We start from the raw sequence: 21,988 nt of genomic DNA on the forward strand, positions 1-21,988 counted from the left end.
GGTTTGAACATTCAGGCACCATCCAAAGTCCAGAGACCATCCTCCTAAGAGGTTCACTAAACACAATGCGCTCCCTACAGAAAACCCCAACAAGGTGAGGGGTCTGCTAGTAAGTAAGCCACCAAGTTCACTTCATTCTCTGAAAAATATAATACAAAGTCGTGGGCCTCAACCTGCAGCTCACACTTTAATTACTTAAGAGAACAACCACACGCCTTTCCAGCAGGAGCTTTCTTGCCTGCTCTTTCCAGAAAGAGGCTCCGAGCCAGGCTGGTGAGTTAAGTGGCATGGTGGCTGGCAAGAGCACCATGCCAGGCTCGCGCCTTCATACCAGTGGTGTGGGTGGTGCCTGCTTGCCAACGCCAACCTGTGTGGGCTGCGTGAGGCTGATGACCGGGGGCTGGAGGGCGCTGGTCACTGAGGCAGCCGTTTTCCCAGCTGTGCGCTGCACCGAGCTGCTCAGCACCACAGCCGTGAGTGCAGTGGTGGCCTGCGAGGCAGGTGGCTGTTGCTGCTGGCTCTGCTGGATAAAGGCCGCGGAGTCTGGGGTCAGCTGTCTCAAGGCAGGTAAGCTCCTCTGGGGACAGACAGACATGTGGGATTAGGCACAGCTGGGGCACAAGTGCTTTACTGTCCTGAAAGTTCAGAAGCATAAACCTTCAAGTAAGTCTTACACTAATACTTCTATAAGCATCTACGGTGTCAATGTCACCCAACTCCAACCACACTCACTAAACAGGACTTTCTTAGCAAAAACTGGCTAAAATGCATTTCAGAAACAAAATGCATCTCTAAGAGGCGCCAATACTGTCAGGGTCCCCAAGCTTATTCTGTAAGCAAAGCCTTCCCCCGCAGGGAGCACTGGTTCTACATGTGAGTATACCAGAGCTGCAACTGGAGGCTCAGCTATAAGAAAGCCTGTTCTGAACTGAAAACCTGGCACGCTGTCCCTACTGACTCAGGTGGCTGTGACACCCTACCTGACTGGACCACACTGCTGCAGCACAACCTGTCAATTACCTTCAGGAAAGGCACAAGGTAAGGTTGAGGTGAAGAGTTCAGTTCTCGATATAACCTGCTAGTGAAATCTTCTGCTTCAATTTTCCCATCCTGAAAAATAAACCACATTGGCACTGCTGTGATACATCTTCACACGACTTCATGGCACATGCTCAACCACAGCATCACAGTGGACTGGCCCCTCTGACCGCAGACTGTGCCTGTACATGCTGCTCAATGTAACAGACGCAGATCCCCAGGTGCACGTGTGTCTGGCATCCCCATGGACTCTGAGCATCAGCTGGTGAACAGGTCTCTAGTTGACCAGTTGTTGGTCCACATTTCCACCCTCCCACAGGTTTCTCGCTCAACGTGTTTTCACTAGGGACCCACTAGGCACCTACCCAGTGCCAGGCATTTTGCTAGGAAACAAACAAGCTGTGGTACAGAGTGCCAAGGGCAACACTTTGGCCCAGCCCAGTTAAGGAGTAGGGCACCTGTCAGGAAAGACTAGCACCCATACATGGGCCTATATAGTACCAAAGGTGAAACCTTAGAGTCCGCAAGCAAGGCATACATGGTTGTGTTAGACATTTGAGGACTTGATAAGAAGGCTGGAAAACCCTGTAAACTAGCCATGCTGTCATGAAGAGGGGTACCACAGACTACTGTAACATCCGTCCAGGGCTTACAAAACCTGGGGAAGGCAGCAGCAGGCAGAGCAATGGTAGACTGTTGAGAACAGGGTTATGGCAGCAATCTGTGTCCTGAGAGTAACAGAGGCATGTGACTAACACAAAGCTGGACTTCAAGCTGGCAGGGGAGGAGGGATGCCATCAGTGCCCCCGGAGCACAGAGCATCAGCAGCTGGCCTATGCCGTGAGGAGCAGCCACCCTGACCAGGCTCTGAGGAGGGCAGAAGTGGCCCAGGTAAACTACAAAGGCTGGCCACATTTCTGATCCTGGGAATGGCACACACTACAAGCAGATGAGCCCCAGTTTGACCGATGCCAAGGCCAGCAGGGGCAGCCTATGAAACCCAAGGCCACAAAGAGGTCATGTAAGAATAAGCTAGGAGGCCCCAGGGCCCTGGTGAACGTGTAGCACCTTGTGGACAGCTGGACACAGTTAGGGAGTAAACAGACCAGCAGGTGAGGAAGGCAGCACTGGACAAGGACGGGCCTCACGGGCCTCACGGGCCTCACGGGCCTCAGAGCAGTGCGGGCCACCCGGCCCGGCCTGTAAACGCCGGGGAGAGGAAAAGGATTAGGAGTGCAGGGCTCAACCAATGAACGCCAGCAGCAGAAAGTACAACACTCTCAAAGATGCCTGTTCCCTAATCAAAGAAACTGAAAAGAAAGAAAACAGAGCAAGGACACAGGTGCTTTAGGTTAGGAGGGACAAAGTTCACTGCAGTGCAAGACAAGGAACCCAGTTCAAACCCTGACTCCAGCAAGTTGCTAAAATAAAATATCCATGGGACAGGAGACAGGAGCACCAGCCAGCGGCAGAGTCTAGTCCTGCACATCAGCAGCACAGGCCCCTTTTACAGACCAGCACCAAATGCTCGAGGTGTAGCTGGAGCAGGTGCACCAGAGACCACCTGCCCACAAACTGGAGTTAAGGACCCTCCCTGTTTCCTTTAGTTTTAAAAGAGGAAGGAGAAGAGAAATCGGGGTGCCACCTTAAGCAGCACTGGCTGTCACTGGCCATCAGGTGGATGTTCTGTGACTCTCAAACAAGGCAACTGCTGCTAAGGGGGGCCTGAAAGCCATTCTTTCTTAGTGCTGGCAGATCAGGTGACTCATTTAATTATAGTAGGAAGGTTGGGGTACCAGCCCAGTTCCCAGAACACTCAAGCAAGCAAACCACCTGCCCTGACAGTGCTCACACCTCTGTTCTCCAGGACCTTCCACAGGCTCTCATCTGCCCACCCACGTCACCATGGCAGCCTCAGCATGGGCTGCAGGTCACACACCATGCTCTGAGGCAGAGAGTTTCAACCAAGCTTCTTACCAGCAAGTTTTGTACTAATTCTTTCACATTAGCCGCTGTCTCTGTAGACTGTTTACCAGAGGAAGCCAGTTTTATTAATGTAGATAGAAAACTTTTACATTTCTTCACATTTTCCATAGTTTCCTGTATTAAAATAAAAAGGTATGAATTATAGGAGATTTCATCACAGCATCTCACTGCCGTGAAATGTGCAGTAAACACAGCGTTTAAACTTCTTCCAAGAAACATGTTTCTTGCACAAGCCAGAAGCTTCTCAGAAGGGCAAACAGCTACGCTGAAAGCCACCAAGTCTGCATCTCTCAACCTAGCAACCTCCTTCTGGGAAGGATGCATCTACCAAGACAAAGCCCTCATTTCAGGAGCAGAGGCTGCTGCCAAAATGTGCACAACAGACTAAGTCCCAAGCAGCTCCTGAAAATGGTTAAAAGTATTTGTCAAAGAACACAAAAAAACAAGTTGCAAAGTATGGCCCTGGCTTGTCCAAAGCTCCAGGTTCATAAAGGAAAAGCAGTAGCATGAAAGTGAAAGCAGACAGACATACTGATGCCCAGACCACAGGAGCTCAGCAGCTACATGTGCGTGGCTTCCACAAGTATCCGTAGGGTTCCAGATCCCAAGCAGGATACTCAGGGCCCCTCAGGTCACCCCATAAAGGGACTTGCATGGGTCCCCTCTATGCCGCCAGTGGTCCTGGTTGGCTTGTGGGCACTGAGACATTCTCAAGCCCCTTTGTACAGCAGCTCCATTTCCCCACTAGTATCAATGGGCTGGTTTTGTCCCTAAGGATCCTGAAAGGAGTTCTTACCGTGGCAGCTGTGGAGGTGGTGCTGGCCCCGGGGACTGTTCGTTGAGGTGTCCCTGTCTGAACAGCTGTGGCAGTTCCAAGTGAGGCTGTCTGTGCAGAACCACCCAGAACCAGCTGAGGCTAGAAGAGTTCAAAACACAAGGTAAATGTATCTCTCAACAGTAGCAGAAGCCAGCAAAGTAAAACTGGGGAAGTAGGGCCCAAATGGCCAAGTGGCCACACTTCCTGCAGCCACCTGAGGTGGCCAAGGGCATCCATGGCAGACCCACACTGAGAACTAGAGTGATAATTACAGGAGATGTATTTGCATCTCTAATAAAACCTTACGAACTTGAACCCATCATTTCACTGAGAATCTGTGTCAGAGTCTGACAGCTGTTGCAGAGACAAGCACAGAGGATTGGATAATCCGATGACCTCCTATCTCAGAAGCTACTCCTGATAGCACTGGCTAAAAGGCAGCTGTGACCAAGCATACAGCACCCCCTACAGGGTCCACAACTCCCTGCACTAATGTCCTCTGCTTTCCAAATTTGAGCCTTGTCAAGAAGCCACAGCAAGCTGAGGTACAGAGCTGGGTTGCTAGCACGGCCACATCGAGTGTGGAAAGGTGCTACTTGGCAAAACATAAGAACATTTGCAAAGCAAATGGGCACCTAGACTTCAAATGACTGAGACACTCCAAACCACTGGCCCTCAGTCCCACCCCACTCCTAAGATTCCTGCTTTTCTTGAATAATCATGATGAAATATTTACTGGTCTTTAAATTAGTGCCTCTCCAATGTATAAATCTAGCTGCCCACATTTTCTCACTCTAGGTTTTTAAACACTGCCCCACCCCCACCCCCACCTGAAGGCAGAGAGCAGTGTGACATCCCACCCACCCACCCCCAAGGATAGCTCTGAAGTAGCTGAGCAAGTCTTCAGCTCCCTTAGAGCAAAGCCCTTGGAGTACTCCAGCCATAGGTGCTTATGAGGATGCTGCACCAGCACTGACTCGCCTCCAGGTCTCTTCCCTGCCCCCCAAGTTACCCTATAGCTGGAGATGGATTCAGGGGTGATAAGTGTCTCCATGTCATACGCATGCATTGTCCTTGTGACTGGAAACCACCAATAAAACATCATGTGAAGATAATGTGCTGGAACAAACCCAGAGGCTGACTCAACAAGCCGGGGCAGCCAGAACACAGGGACCCTTCTCACCAACTTTCTTTCACTCTAAGATTTATTTCCCACCTGACTACTACAGACCTAGGGATACAGACTGCTCACCCTGACCAGAGACCCTATCTACCTACTTCAATGCATTGGTTCTCACTAAACATGACACACGGCTTACCATGAGCTTCACTACCTTCTAGAGCCCCCTCCTCATCAGAAAAGCGGATACTTTAATCAGATGCAGACAGCACTAGGAGTTCCTCTCAGGAAACCCCAGGTCTCCTAGACTCCAGCTCCTGAAACACACAGACGTCTCTGCTGGCTTACCACAACCCGGGGCAGAACTACTCTCCAAGCTGTTCTTTCTCCCCACAGCCACCAAAGAGAATGGAGCTGAGCTCCAAGACAAAATAGTTTAGAAAGGCCCATGTGTGGGGATGCCCTGCAGCCCGTCACCCAGCTCAGACTCCCACTGCGATGGAAGTGCAGCTTACGCAGGAACACAGCAGTTTAAATCACATATAAGTGGGCACATCACCTAGGCACAGTGTGGCAAGCACTTGATAGAAAAGCCCAGAGCCCTACACAGTATGACTACTCACAAACTCAACATCAGGAGCCCTTGAGGCACTTTGCCCAAAGAGAGGGTTTCCCTAATCAAGTTGACCTCCCCAGCCAAGGACATCTTCCAAGGCTAAGTGTCTCCCTGACCAGATAGATGTGTCTTCTGACTAGGAATGTCTCCCATAGCCGGGTCCATCTCTCCAACCATGTTATGTCTTCTCTGATGAGGTGTGACTTCCCTGACCAGCCCCTTCCTTAACTCTTACCATCTGCTTTGCCCTATGCAACAGAGGAGCCCCTGGAATGTAAGCTCCTCCCCTTGGCTTCATATGCTAGAAGCTGCACCTCAGGAGCATCAACCTGTATCGGTACAACCAGTATCTGCAGGACACTCTCCCCTACCACTACCTAGGACACTATTTTACAAACAACTCCTAGCACTCAGGAGGCAGAGGCAGGAAGAGCATTCCAGGTGTGCCAGTGTGGTCCACACAGCAAGTCCCAAACCAAATAGGGTTACCTCCTGAGACCTTAGTTCAAAAGACGAGAAGGAAGAGGAGGAAATAGAAGAAGAAGAAGGGAGAGATGGAGAGAAAGAAGATGAAGGAAGAGAAAGATGATCATTTCTAGGGCTGTGCTGTCATCACAGCAAAGGCCACAGGGGGGCAGTGTGGTCTGGAAGCCATGTGGAGCTGGTATGGTCGGTCCCCTGCTAGGAAAGCAACACGGGGAGAGCACCCCACTCCAGCTCACCTACAAAGATGCCCCGGGAAGGTGAGAGGATGACCCTGCACACACAGCACCAGCACTGTCCATGAGCGTGGAATGGGGCCACACAAACTCTCCTCACCACAGACTTTACTTCCTCAAAGATGCCCTGAGTCAAGTATTAATGAGGTGACACTCCTAATTACACTTTATAACGAGCTTTTTGAATGCTGATAATGCTAATTTTTTTTCTTTAAGGAAAAGGATGTAGGGTGCATTCAGATACAGAAAAATCATTTTCTTCATTGAGCACCTGCATCCTCAAATTCAACTTGGTACCCAATATAAAAAGTCCTAACGCCCAATCTTTGCATGAAAGCAAAAGCATGCTTTGCCAGCGGGTAGCCCTATGATGCACCAAGCTGCACCCTCTTACCTGTACCCCAGGAGACCGCTGAAGGGTTGTAGTGGGCTGTACCGTCGTCTGGGCCTGAGACACCTGCTTAATTATGGTAGTTGGGGTCACCTGCCGTGCAATAATAGGTGTTCCTGGAGCCTGAAAGATAAGTTAGGAGTCATCTAAAATGAGCTACAGTAGGTGACACACACACACTCCTGAAGACACACTAGTGCACTCAAGGAACCCACAGCTTACTACTTACCTATAAGGAAGTCATCCTAAGCCCAAAACTTTCTAGCCAAAGAAAAAAATGTATGATCAGAAACTTCACAGAAAATCCTAAAAGCAGACTTTACTACTGAAGTCTACAAAACGCCATCTTTTAAGGCAGCCACCTGGAAACCCAGGGGTGGCACTGCTCTTAGAATAACACTGACCTGCACAGAAAGTGAGGACACGCCAAGTCCTCCAAGCCACAGACTGTAAAAGGGGAAGGCAGGTGTCAACTAAGATGGAGACACCTCGAGTCCTGAGGTGGCTACAGAGAAGTTGTGTGAGAGGAGATGCAAAGGTCTGATGGAGAAGTGCAGCGTACCACCACAGAGAACCTTCAACACAGTCCACATGCTTCCTACGCAGGAAACAACTGTACTGCGGGCCTCAAAAGAGGTGCTCTATGTTATTCCTACGGGGACCCTCTGCCTAGCTCCAGCACATATCCCCATCCACAGGACAGGGCACAACTCCAGAGGAGTTCAGAGTTATCAGGATTACTCCTATCATCTCTTTAGCTGCCAGGTATCTAGGGAAGGCACTGGAAAAAGCAAGGCCACACAAAGTATACAACAGGGGTGGTTGTGCTGGGGAAGTGGGGGTGCTGCACACGGGGACAACACAGCTTGGCATCAAGCTCTGTGACTTCAAGGCTTGGGAGGTCTTCACTCTGCTCCACTACACACCCTTGGTCCTTCAAGCATCCTGTCTTCAAGACAGTCCCAGGACCTGTGCACAACTACATCTACACCTTACAGAAAAGACACTGGGACACACAGAAAGGTGAACCCACTGGTGACAAGAGAAAGGCCAGGACTCAGACAAGGGAGCTGACCCCAAGTTCTACTGTAACCCAACTCAGCCAGCAAGCTGAGCACTGGCCACAAGAGCTGGCTCCTCCAAGAGCAAATAGTCTCAGCTAGGAGAATGGGAGACCAGAGCCATCCTATACCCTGCCTGATGGTTGAGTTTGAAAACACTTGCATACCTCAGTGTCCACTCACACAGGACACACCTTCACTCTTGCAACATCCCCAGTGTGCAGGGTGGGCAATGGGTGAGAGACAGGCTGAGCTGGGGCCACCTCACACTAACCTACTCACCATGTGTGCACTCACCTGCACGGTAGAGATCTGGACAGGTGGAGCACCTGTGGGGGTTGCAGGACGGGGTGCCATGGTGCTCTGAGGCTGGGCCTGGGCATGGGCCTGCATCTGGGCCAGGGCTTGCTGAGGGATCATTAACAACTGCCCATTCTCACTCCGCACGAGGACCATTCCTGGGGGACAAATGATACTTGGCATCAGGAAGCACTCCCTACTCCAGCACAAGAAAGACACCGGCCAGGGGACTAGTTACTACTGGAGGAATATATGAGCAGCTGCTGAGCAGCTGGCTCCTCAGGGGAGACAGAACACAGGATGGTGGAGGACTGTCCAAACACACAAAGACCACAGTACATCTCCTTTCACAAAGAACCTAAGTGGTAAAGCCAAGCTCAGTAGCCACAGTTTCAGTCCAGATGTGTGCCCTGCAGCCTCTTCAGATGTAGGTACCTAATTACAATGCCTTGCCACTGCTTCTGCCTTGTCTACACTCACAAAGTGGCAGATACCCCTCAGTGCAGGCTTCCAACACCCATGAGCCCATGTCCTGGGTAACTACTCTGCACCTTCACATTTCTCTGTCCAACACACTAAAGTGTGCTCACAATGCTGGGGTCCTATCTCTGAGTGCAGGACACCATCACCTCTACAGTCCATAGGCCAAGTCTCTCCAGCCTGATGCCTCAGAATGTCCAAACCAAACCAAAATGTGTAGTCCTCTATTCTTCATAGGAATACTACTGTGATCAGACATAGGGGCTGTGCTTTCCCCCAGGTGACCAGGATGCACAGAGGCACTGTCCACAGCAACAGGTACAGAACAGTCTCTCATCCATCCAAATTCTTGAAATTCTGGGAAAGCAAATTCTGCCAGTCAAGTTTGACTAATTTTGGCTTCAAACCAGCAACCAATTGTATCCTAAGTTATAGAAGCAACAGTAGCCTTAAATTTAATACCCACAATGGAGTTACAGCCACCCTCAGCCCAACACAACAGGACACAGTTCCAAAGTAACACACCACTGAGGAAAAGGATAAAGGGGAGGGGGTATTGAGACTAAAACCTCCTAAGCTATACACCCAGCAAACCCTGGGCTCTCCCTCTGGGAGGAATAAGTCAGAGTAATCACACAGGAAGAGTCTTTGATGCTGTCAAACTCTGAGTATATCAGAAACAGCAGCAAGGTCTCTTTGAACTCAGTAAAAATTGTTTGTTTGTTGTTGTTTGAGATAGGGTTTCTCTGTGCAGCTCTGGCTGTTCTGGAACTTGCTTTATAGACCAGGCTAGCCTCAAACTCAGAGAGATCTGCCTCCCGAGTGCTGGGATTAAAGGCGTGCCCCACCACCTCCTGGCGAACTCAGTACATTCTTAATCCAGAAAACCCTGTTGTTGGTTAAAGAAATAAATGTCCCTCCAGAACTACCTCACACAACCACATCAGCACACTGGTGGCCAGTGTTTCTCTGTGGACCTAACAAGGTACAAGCCACATGTCTTGGAGGTTCTATCTGACTACCCTTGTAGCCACTGTCACACATACCCAGTCACTGCAGAGTATGGTCCAGCCCAGCTGGTGGAGCACAGGCCCCTTGCAGGATTCCTCAAGAGGCACTTCTTCCCTACTGATGCAGAACAGACTGAAGGAACTCTGTTCCCTTGGCTGACAGGGGATCTTCTGGTAGAGGATCTCAATGCCAGCCTACCCTCATGCTTTGAGGCTCCTTTGACTGCCGAGTGTGAAGACCCAATATAGGCACTGTGGAGCCCAATAGGCAAGGCCCCAGTCAGCCCACAGTGGTCACAGACCCTGCCTCGGCTCCATCCCTGACCTCTGACTAAACTCTTCATTAAAGCTAACATTACCCAGTTCCTCCAGCTCTTCTGAATGAGGAGGTTTTCAGTGTCACCATGCAAATAACAGGTGACAGTCAAAGATCCTGGACACCTGGGACAGACCTAAACAGACAAATGTAGAAGTCCCACCTCTCTTTAGAAAACATCTGCTTAACAGCAGTAAGAATTCATCAGAATGCCCTTCAGTGTTACCAGAACATCCAATACCCACCGGATGGCCAGAAGACACTGCAGAAAGGAAAAGTAGAGGTACAAAGGGTGTGATAAAATTGAGGGGATCATTTCAGAAGCTCCAAGTGATGAAAGAAAAGGGAAGCAACCACTTAAGATAGCATGTCATGGATGGAGTCCCCTGGTACTGGCAGCAGATCTCTGCCATGTCAATAAGGAAGTGAGATGGTGTCCTCCAGACTACACAGGACTCCAACACCACTGATCACTTCAGGGAAGGAAGCCCAGAACTCACATTAGGCTGGCACAACTAGGGGTGCTACAGCAAACAACAGACCCGATGGGCCTGCCACCTGCCACCTGGAAGGCCATACCCAGCCACATCATTGCAACAGGAAGGGAAGCATTTCAGATGCTCTGTCTCAAACATGTATGCTCTCAAGAAATGCAATGACACCAGGGCATGAACATGGGTTTGTACCCAAGGGAGATCTACAAATGTCCCAGAAATCTCCAGAGACCACACCGCACTTCATCGGTGCATCAACACAACAGCCCAGAGTACAGAGACAGGCCCATACAGATGGACAGAAACCTGAATGAGCAAGGACAGAGGACAGGTACAGGCAAAAAACTTGGATCTACTGTCTACACACAAGACCAGCACTCCAGGAGAGAAAAGGACAACACCACTATTCTAGAAATCATTCCAGAAGCATGGTCCATAAAGAAACACATGGGCAACTCACAAACCCGAACTTCCAGTTGCCTCTCTTCTCCAGAAGCTTAGAGGAAATGCTGGTCACCAACCCAGGGAACACAGACAGAGGACTGGAGTACAAAACACACACACAGACTTACTGCCACATCTCAGCAAGAAAATTACAAGTAGGCAACAGATCCGAGCAGACAATTCCCAGAGATGAAAGACATAACCCATAGCAATAAATTAGCTCAGTGTCACAGGCCAACATGGGAAGGGCAAATTAAACCCACAATGTGGTGCTGTCCACACCCACTACTACAGCTGAAGTAAAACCAAACGTAACTGGTGATGTGCGCAGAGAACTCCAGCAGCATGAGGTGGACCCCCTAAACGCCATGCTACAATCTTAGGAAATGATGGGGTGCAGCCCTCTACTCCAGTCTACCTCAGAGACACTTGGACCTGAGCTAATTGAAACAGTCTTATTTCTGACAGCCTAAAACTGGGATCAACAAAAACACATCAATAGAGAGACAACATCTAAGATATCTACACAATGGGAAAGTATTCAGAGATAAAGAAATGAGCTATGGATACAATACAGGTGATCCTCAAATGACACATTCAATCAACGTGGCCAGAAAAGGTCCACACTATATACTTCTATGTTCCAGGACCCAACTCCATGTGACAGAAAGCTGACAAACATGCAAAGGCTTGAGAATAGGGGAACAGCAGACGTGTTCAGGCGATAGGAGGCTCACTATCCTGACTGGTGGTGACTTCAGGGATGTGTGTGTCAGTCTAGCAAACTGCACTGAAAACATGACATCGTTGTATGTCAACAGCACCTCCATAAAGATCTATGCACACACAAGCAAGCACACATTCGTGGGGGCACGCACACACACCAAGAACCAGCAAAGGTCTAAAGATAAGGCGCAGTTTTGACTAGCATGCCCAGTCACTGCTGTGGAACAATCTTTTTGTACACTATGAATATGTATTACTCTCAATGACTAATAAAGAGCTCACTAGCCTATAGCTGGGCAGGAGGAGGTTAAGCAGGAAAACCAGGCTAAGAGGATGCTGGATGAAGAAGGGCAGAGTCTGGAGTCACCAGCAGATGCAGGGAGAAGCAAGGTGAGCATGCCTTACTGAGAAAAGGTTTAAGCCACATGGCAGAGCATAGATAAGAAATATAGGTTAATTTAAATGTAAGAGTTAGCTAGTAACAAGCCTGAGCTACTGGTCAAACAATTACAATTAATATTAAGATTCTGAGTGGTTATTTGGGAAGCGGCTGCCAGGACAGGAAAATGTCCACCAACAAATGGCGCCCAACGTGGAGCATACATCCACATAAGACCTAAAAAAGCTTACAAAAGGTTCTAAACACACAAAAATGGAGCCAAACTCAGCTTCTTAGTCTCATGTCTCTCATGCCGGCCACAGTACAGACATCTCCTGGCAGCTGCCAGCAGGTCATGATCTGAGGAGCTAAGCCGCATGGCAGGTTCCCACAGTCTCTCACACGGGTGTTGGTACAGAGAGGCATCTCTCAGCCCCTGCTATTGGGCTTAAGCTGCCAGTGCAAACTCCGCCAGCACACTGCATGGTGGGTTTTCCGTTGCTCATGCAGACAGAAAAGGATTACAGGTACACAGTAAAGCCAGATTCAAATAAAAAAAAACCTCTAAACAGGTCACAGTGTGTTTTAAAATGTACAAAGGCTTAGGAGAAAGAAGAGAAAGAGTATATACAGACTTAGATTTAAAAATATAGTTTTAGGCCGGGTGGTGGTGGCGCACGCCTTTAATCCCAGCACTCGGGAGGCAGAGCCAGGCGGATCTCTGTGAGTTCGAGGCCAGTCTGGACTACCAAGTGAGTTCCAGGAAAGGCGCAAAGCTACACAGAGAAACCCTGTCTCGAAAAACAAAAATATATATATATATATATATATATATATATATATATATATATATATATATATAGTTTTAAAATAATAAAGTTCTTAAAAAGGGAGTAAAGTGTAGTGGGTAGATGTTCCAGCTTTCACCTGGAAGTACTACCCCCAGTGAGGCTTCCAGTAACTGTCACACCTACCTGTGACCTGCCCCTGAGGCAGGGCCCAGAGGGGAGCCCTTAAGACCCGAGATCCGGATGTGCAGGCACTCTTGGTTCTTGGTGATGCTGGACGCTAGATGGTAGACCGAGCAGAGTTCTCCAGAGAACACAGCTGGACTGTACCTCACCTCTCCTGAATCCTGTAACCAACCTCTTTACTGGCTGTAAGTTACCCCAAAATAAACCTCCATTTTTACTACATGGAGTTGCCTTAATAAATCCTCCAAGAGGAAAGTAATATTAAAAAAAAAAAAAAAGGCACATAAAGATGGAAAATACATAGTCTGGATACTGTATGTTATTATATTGTCTTTGAAATTTTTAACTGCTGAGAAAGGAGCAATGGCTGCTAAGAGACACTGGATTAAAGCTGCTAGATTAAACGAACCTATATATTTTTAAAATATCTTGATTTCAAAATGTAAGTTGAAATGTACGTTGCTTTGGAGAAGAGGTTATGCTTTTGTTATCACAGGAAATGAGAGGCTGGGGATTCCTCCCAGGTTAAAGAAGATCGAATTTGATTGAGGAAGATCCCTGAAATCCTGGCTACACACATAAAGAAATAAACCTAAAAAAACTACAAGACACATGGTGTATATTTTATCTGCTCAAACATATAGCAAAAAAAAAAAATCATCTTTGGCTGACTTATGTACAATGCAGTCTATACTTGCATTAACACAGATATGTATGTTACCTTTAAAAGTTTATGTATTTTCAGAGCAAGGGGACCAGACACCAATAAAAACGAATGGTACAAATGATCCAGCATCCAAACAGCTTCAAGGCTACTGGCTGAGATGGCCCAGCCTCACAGACTACTCCAGCTGGAACTTCATTATCCCAGTTTTCTCAAGGTTCCCCCAAAGATAACAGTGCCCACAAACAACAGGAAGTAGTCTAGAGAACCACGTCCAAATTCCCAAAACATTGGTTATGGATGTTTGTTATCATTTAAGGGGGGTGGTTACAAATTGTTATTGGTCATAGTCTTAAAAAAAAAAAGCTGAACAAATGAGGTAAATTCAAAGATCTCTTTCTAAAGAAAAAAAAAGGATATGATATAGAAATGATATCCTATGATATAGGATAAAAGGGTAGATTATTAAATCTACTTTAATCCAAAAAACAACTATTAATCTCAAAATCTTTTACATTGGTATGGATTTTGGTATATTGATACAAATTTAAAGTTAATTTTGTTATATTATATGTATGTTTCTACTCTTGTTTAGGATATTATGTTTATGCAGCTCATTTATAGTCAAAATTAGCCATGTTAGGTATGTTTTCAAGATCATAAACAAATATATTTAGATAGATAGATGGTCTTCAAACACTTCAAAGACTTACAGGATATGGCATTTAAAATGTTTTAATAACAAAAAGCCTTTCATGACAGTGAGACATGTCTGCTCCTGGAAGCACCAATTTACTTCACTGGAAGCACCAATTTACTTCAAAGGAAGATAATGGGCATTGAAGAAACTCCATATGGAGTTTGCTTTCCTTATGGCAAAAGCTAGCCATTTGGGCAAAAAACTACTGCTGGCAGCATACTGTCCAAACTGGACCAGCAAGATGCAAAAGAAAGTGTCTGCCAAACTTTGCCAAGACAAGGTAGGACTATCCTTCAAAATTCACTGCTTCTCAAAAACGTCTGTCAGATAAACTAGGTCTGTAGGCCAAAGTTGGATGCCCCAGTGTTACAGAAGAACCTAGAGTGACTGTCCTGGCAGCCAGATGTCCTTGTCGTTAGATAACATTTCACCCTTCGGGGTCTCTGACAGAACTGAAGACTAGAGAGTCATAGTTACAGTTTTCCTTAGTTATAACATGAGGTAAATTAGGTATAAAACTTTAGACTCACAAAGATAAAATAAATAGTAAAATATTTTCTCTAATTTTGCCAAATACAAATTGTAACTGCAATTCTTACTTGATAACTTTTTGTTGTATATAGTTTTACTATGTTAAAGTTAAAACCTTCCTTTTTAATTTGACAAAAAGGGAGAAATGCTGTGGAACAATCTTTTTGTATACTATGAATATGTATTACTCTCATTGGCTAATAAAGAGCTCACTGGCCTATAACTGGGCAGGAGGAGGTTAGGTGGGAAAACCAGACTAAGAGGATTCTGGGATGAAGAAGGGCAGTCTGGAGTCACCAGCAGATGCAGGGAGAAGCAAGGTGAGCATGCCTTACTGAGAAAAGGAACAAGCCACATGGCAGAGCATAGATAAGAAATATGGGTTAATATAAATGTAAGAGCTAACTAGTAATAAGCCTGAGCTACTGGCCAAGCATTCACAATTGTTATTAAGACTCTGAGTGGTTATTTGGGAAGCAGCTGCCAGGACAGAAAAACTTCCACTTACAAGTCACCATAACACACACACACACACACACATACACACACACACACACACACACACACACACACACACACACAAACAAGCCATGAATGTTACCTTATGCTGCCTTCACACACGATAACTGGAAGCTGAGCCTGCTGGTGGCAGTATAAGGGACTACACTTTCCAGGCTCCTTTAAATAGCACCTCTTGTAGTACAGCTCAGACAGTAAGCAGTCCTGGGAGGATGCTCAGAACCTCAGCATCAGACTGCAAGTCAAAATGCAAAATAGCACTCGAATCCTCTGATGGACAGAGACCCCAGAAATGTCACAGGAGGAAGTGTGGTCAAGCCTAAGAGTAAGCCATATAGAATGCAACCTTAGAGGGCCCTGCTTGAACTCCCAGCAAGCACAGAGCTCACAAGAAATCGCTGTGTCCTGCATACGCCTCTTCCCTTCAGAGAGCTGGTAACAAGAGCCCAGGAAGGGGGCTGCAGTCACCACTGCAGCATCTGCTGACCCCAGCAGCCCACACAGCTTCTGTGTCTTTCCAGCCTGCACTCTTCCCAGGCATTGGTTCTGGGACCACCTGAGAACTGGCAAGCAACTATAGGCAGTCCGCTCACTCACGGTTCCCTACCAACCCCATTCCATTGATGTGCCTGGACCACCATAGAGCGAGTAACTGAATAGCAGCCAGTGGGGTTTCACTGATGCTTTTTTATTCATCAGTTTGTGTACAAGACAGCACAGAAAAAAAGGAAAAACAATGCACATAAACACAAGCTAAAGCTCACAGGTCCTCTTTCCCCTCTCAGGAAAAGAGTCTGGTGGTCAGTGTAGATTTCACTGTCCCATGCGCAAACCTGGAAGTGGGGTGGAGAGGAATCCAGCTCTGTGCTTCACAGCTGTGTGACAGAATCCCACAAGAAAACACTGCAGCTGAACAAGCCCCTCACTGTCACTGTCTCAGCTTTCAAACTCATCCCAAAATGTATTCTGCCACAGATCTTTCTGTCACTTGGGGGACATGCTGTCCTGGGCTCTTCCTACCTCTCTAGCAGCTCTTCTATTACTCTACAGGCTGTTTTCCTGGTCACTCATCCTGAACCCCACATCTAGGTCCTGAACACCACCTTCCACTCTGCTCATTCCTGGAGAATTCTCCCCAGCCCTCACTTCCCACTGAAACCACACACCTCATCCCCAGCTTACCCACTGCAGAGCTGCTCCAAGTCCCTTTGCCCCTCTTCTCCATACCCCACCATCACACAACCTGCCAGTTCCCACTCCAGCCTCCACACCTGCCTGAGCTGTAACTGCCTATCACCTAAGTCGGGAGCAGGTCTCCAATACCTCCCTCCCACTGCAGGACTGAGCTCCAGTTGCTGAGAGCTGAGATGAACCTATGACTCCTTTCCCACTGGCAGCCTCCAAGCATCCGGAGCAGCCTCTCACTCTCACTCATAGAACCTCTCAAGTCCCTTCTGGCTGCCGAGCAGAGCAGTTTTCCTACACAGCAGCAGCAGCAGGCTCTGCAGACAGCTTCTCACAGACACTAGCTAAAGCTTGCCCTCCTCCAAATCAGCTCCCTGGGGACAGGAGTTAGAACCGACAGAAGCCTTGGCTCACTTCTGTTCATCTACATTTCTCCTCCTTCCCAGCACAAATCCTAATCATGGGAAATATCTCGTTTATCTCTTTTCAGAGTAGGATGAATACAGTTGACAATAAATGGTTTCTTGCATTGCCTCTACACCCCCCCAACCCCCACTCGCACAAAAAAAAACATCAATACTATCTTTACAAACATCTAAATTACACATTGTTCAATGAGTGTGTTTATTATAAATTCTATCTGCAAGCATTGGGCACAAAATGGAACTCAGAAGAGACTTGAGCTGGGCTGCAGGTAAGAATGTACGTAGCACATATGAAACCCTGGGTTTCATCCCCCAGCACCACATAACCTGTAATCCCAGCACACAGGAGGTGGGCAGGAAGATTAGAAGTTTAAGTCATCTTCAGCTACATAGCTAGTTAGAGGCCGGTCCCAGATTTATGAGACCCTGATCCAAAAAAGGGAAAAGGGGGAGAGGATGATGATACTGAGCTGGTGTGTGTGTGTGTGTGTGTGTGTGTGTGTGTGTGTGTGTGTGTGTGTGTGTGCTTCTACACACCTAGTTGGGAGTGGCCCTCCTGGAAGTACCCATGTACTATGTCCTGCATCTTCTAAGTCACACAATTGGCCAGGGGTTGGTGTCACTGTCACTTCTTCCCAGCATACTCCATGACTACAGCTGAAGCACCCTCGGATTTGGGGTAGGCACCCATAGCCCCAGACAAATAAGGTCACTAAATAAGGTCACTTGGAGTGGTCAATACCCACAGGCCCAAAGAACTGTGGCCCAGTCTCCATACTAGGGTTCCCTAAACCTAAATGTACCCTTCAAAACATTAGCTCCTAAATTCTCTTTAACTTTAAATAGCTAACAGACATTGGTGAGATGGCTTTCAGAGGTCAATATGTGTGTTTTCACAAGCAGGAGTGTGCATATAAGTAGTATGCAGGGCTCGACTACAAACTGTAACCTAATGTCCTTCAGAGTCTGGTTCCCACCAACACCTGCCCAGTTCAAAGTGGCATCCTCTGTGCCACCTTACCCTAGCACATCTTGCAGGCCTCTGTATGTACGTTATGGTTGTAAGGCCTGGTGTTCTTGTGGGACTCCTAACAGTTGACACTTTTGCCTGCTTTTCCCTCCTACTGGATTGCCCAGTCCAGCCTTAACGAGGGGAGGTGCCTAGTCTAATTCAACTTGATAGGCCATGTTTGGTCGATATCCCCAGGAGGCCTGCCCTTTTCTGAAGGGAATAGAAGGAAGAATGGGTGGGGGAGGGGGAGACTGGGATGAGATTTGGGAGAGGAACCAAGGTCTGGATGTAATATATGAGAGAATTAAAAAAGAAAAAAAAAAAGTGACATCTCCCCACTACAGACAAAAGCACAGGCTTGTATCCCCAAATTCCAAGCCCATCAGCTACAGATCAACAGTGGCTCACTGTAACTGTTAGGAGCTGTTGGATCTAGGGAAAGAATGGTCATCCTTCCTTTCTATGCAAAATAAAGATTTGGAAGCAAACACTGCCTTGCTATGCAGAGACAAACCTGGGTGAAATGAGCTAGTCTGGAGCACTACGGAACAACAGAGCAGTAGAAGCCTGACTGGTAACCCCTGACTGACCCAGGCCCTACTAGGAAGGCTGGCGGTCTTAGAACCCCTCAATCTCAGGTGCACTTCCCACAGGTGCTCACCAGATCTCCATCCCCATCCATGCTCTGCCTCCCTTTGCCCCTTCCTGGCACCCAGCAGCTATGTTGTGGGAGAGGTGAGCAAGAAGACTCAGGCACAGCTCTGGGCCTCAAAGAGCTGACAGTTTCAATAGATGAGCGAGAGAGAAGGACCAGCCTGGAGCCCGGACAAGCAGCTCAGGGCCATGGAGAATGGCACAGTAAAGCAGCCCAACATCAAGTGTCAGGAGCTGGCCAGGTCGAGCAAAGGACTGAACTGAGAAGACAGCAGGCAGTTCAGGGAGCTACATGAGGGTCCAGGTGAGACCTCCACACATGAGCAGGGGTGGGACATGATGGCAGCAGACCCAGCGCTGGGAAGGCTGAGGCAGGAAACATGATGAAGTTGAGGCCAGCCTAGGCTATGCAATAAGATACTGTCTCACAACAAAACAGACACTGGTGAGAGGGCACCAGCCCGACAGCCGCCAAATGACATCTAGCCTCCCACGTGTGCTGGTTAGGACAGGAAACAAAGAGCCTTCCCCATGGCACCACAGCCTGTTCATGTCAGAGTCCATGCTAACTGAGGCCTGCTTCAATGTGCAGACATAGAATTCTGACAAAGCCCTCCCGCGGGAGGATGTACCTCGTGGCTCAGTGGAGACAGGTTCTACACCTCCTAGACTGGCAGCATCCATTCTGGCTTTTCCTCTTCTCAGACAGCGCCCAACTAAACAGGGAAGAACTGTTTTTGTATTCAAGGAGGTTGTTTCAAAACTCAGCCCTAGGCCAGCCTGCAAGCAGGAAGGTCAACCAGGCAAGGCAAAGGCTAGAAGAAGCCAAGTGGTCAAAGCCACCCTGGCTGACACAGTCCCATCCTGTCAGTAGATGACAATACCAAAGACTTCTATTTTCCAAAAGCTCAGGCAACCCCTCCACCACACCTGCTAAAGTGTACACACACACACACACACACACACACACACACACACACACACACACACACACACACACACACACGCACCCTCCAGGCCACAGCAGAAAACAGCCTGGGCCCTGACCAGGAACATGCACTCTGAAAACCCACTTGTTTCATTACCAAGTTCCTAACCCTCAACAAGTCTTAATGTGGCAAGGGTGACAAGCACTCTGTCCCTAGCACTCTCAGAACTTGGACACTGCGCACCCAGAGGATGGCTACGTGTCTCTCCTTACATCACATGTCCATTCAGTGATGCTTGCAGTGACTTTTTAAAAATAATCTCACAACATAAATCAAGCTGATTTCAAATTTGTGATCCTCCAGCCTCAGCCTCCCTAGTACTAGGATTACAGGTATACAGGAATACATGCATATGCTACCACAGCCAGCTCAAAGTAACAATTTTTTTAAATAAATTTTTTTACTCAAAAATTTTACTTAAGGGAACCAGAAAATAGCTCAGTCAATAAAGTTTCATGCAAGTATAAGGACCTGAGTTAGGTCCCTAACACCCATGTAAAAAGGCCAGGTATAGCAACATACACCCGTAACCCCAGGACTGGAGCAGGGAAGCAGACAGACAGACAGGTACACACATACACACGTACACACGTACACACACACACACACACACACACACACATGGATACCTGGGGCTCACTGGCCGGCCAGCCTAGCCAAATCTGCGAGGTTCAAGTTCAGTGTGACCCTGTCTCAAAAAATAAAGTGGAGGGGGTTGGGGATTTAGCTCAGTGGTAGAGCGCTTGCCTAGCAAGCGCAAGGCCCTGAGTTCGGTCCTCAGCTCTGGAAAAAAAATAAATAAATAAAATAAATAAATAAAGTGGAAAGCAACCGAGGAAGACACCCAACATTTACCTACAGGTGCACACACATCTGCACATGTGTTTGTACACATAAAATAGCCCACTTTGTGCCTGGCAGTGGTGGTGCATGTCGTTAATCCCAATGCTGGGGATTAACAGTGGTAGGGAGGCAAAGGCAGGTAAATCTCTGTGAGTTCAAGGGCAGCCTGGTCTACAAAGCAAGCTCCAGGACAGCCAGGACTACACAGAGAAACTCTGTCTCTAAATAAATAAATAAATAAATAAATAAATAGATAGATAGATAAAGTGGCCCGCTTCACTAAGCTAGCTGATAATCATAACTGTCAACTTTAAAAGCTGGCTAAAGAGCACCAGGTGACCTACAAAAGCAACACAAGGAGGAACAGCCAAGAGGCTCTGTGTTACTAACAAGCAAGAAAAGCACATTAAAATGAGATGGCGGCCAGGAGTGGCTGCGCAGGCCTTTAATCCCAGCCCTCGGGAGGCAGAGGCCAGCGGATCTCAGTGAGTTGGAGGCCAGCCTGGTTTACAGAGCGAGTTCCAGGACAGCTTGGACTGTTAGAGAGAGAGAGAGAGAGAGAGAGAGAGAGAGAGAGAGAGAGAATTTTACCTACCATGCTAATAGAAACTTCAATTAATTTCTAGCATCCGTTGCTGGCAATGAATGGGTACAGACCACACATAAATAAAGTAGGCACATGTAGGCACATGTTCATCTTCTAACCTAGTGACTTAAGCTCACTTTTTACAGCAGAGACACCTACCCGTGCATAGTACCAATAACTGTCTCCACACATAACCATCTCATGGGAAAGAGTGACCACGTGCACACTGAATCTCATTTAAGATATGATAAGAGTGACATTTAAACCGCCTAACATAGCAGGGCTTCCACTGGCAGGACGATCACCTTTGGCGGTAACAGAATTCATACTTTGGCTTTATATGTTTGTGCAGTTTACATCTCCTTGAAACCACATGAAGATATCATTTATTTATTTACTTACTTATTTATTTTTTGAGACAAGGTCTCCCTGTGTAGCCCTAGCTGACCTGGAACTCACTACGTGTAGACCAGGCTGGCCTCAAACTCACAAAGATCTGCCTGCCTCTGTGTACCAAGTGCTGGGATTATGGGTGTGTGTTACTGCATGACTGGCTAGTATTTAAAGCAGACAATAAAGACAGGCATGGTGACACACATTCCAAGCTCAAGGACAGCCAGGGCTACACAGTAAGTCCCTGTTCCAAAACAAAATGAAACAAATGTGTGCTAGAGGGGAGCTATGTACCCACTTTTCTCCTCTCAGCCACACCCTGCCCCTGCATGGCCTATGACTGCCCTCTTCACTGCACACCATCAAGGAGCCTGTGGTTCACACTCCTACCCACCTGGTTTCTCTTCCCCTACATCGGCTACTTGACCCCAAGTGCCTGGGCAGAATGAAGGACCATCTGTTTCAAGTGTCCAACGGTGGCCATACCAGCAAAATGGGCCACAAAGCCCTGCTCCAAGTGCCAAGAAATCTGCAGCTCTAAGTGTTTCCCGGACCTTACTGATTTTCTGGAAGCCACGGAAAGGCATAACAGTGTCCATACCAGCTGTAGAAAGAC

The 21,988-nt window shown here is 47.7% G+C and overlaps 1 protein-coding gene across 1 annotated transcript in view; it reads right to left on the reverse strand.

Moving 5' to 3' along the window:
- Taf4 (TATA-box binding protein associated factor 4) overlaps window positions 1-21,988 on the reverse strand; it is a 76,866-nt gene that overhangs the window by 25,332 nt on the left and 29,546 nt on the right. Inside the window, exons 2-7 of the mRNA XM_052723462.1 lie at window positions 8,046-8,206; window positions 6,691-6,810; window positions 3,821-3,940; window positions 3,016-3,138; window positions 1,021-1,110; window positions 332-577 (exon numbers count right to left, since the gene is read on the reverse strand). Coding sequence (XP_052579422.1) covers window positions 332-577; window positions 1,021-1,110; window positions 3,016-3,138; window positions 3,821-3,940; window positions 6,691-6,810; window positions 8,046-8,206 — 860 coding nt within the window. The remainder of the gene's footprint in view (window positions 1-331; window positions 578-1,020; window positions 1,111-3,015; window positions 3,139-3,820; window positions 3,941-6,690; window positions 6,811-8,045; window positions 8,207-21,988) is intronic.

This window comes from Peromyscus californicus, unplaced genomic scaffold (assembly GCF_007827085.1).
Source record: "Peromyscus californicus insignis strain IS unplaced genomic scaffold, ASM782708v3 Scaffold_7__1_contigs__length_154581171, whole genome shotgun sequence".
Classification (NCBI taxonomy): domain Eukaryota; kingdom Metazoa; phylum Chordata; class Mammalia; order Rodentia; family Cricetidae; genus Peromyscus; species Peromyscus californicus.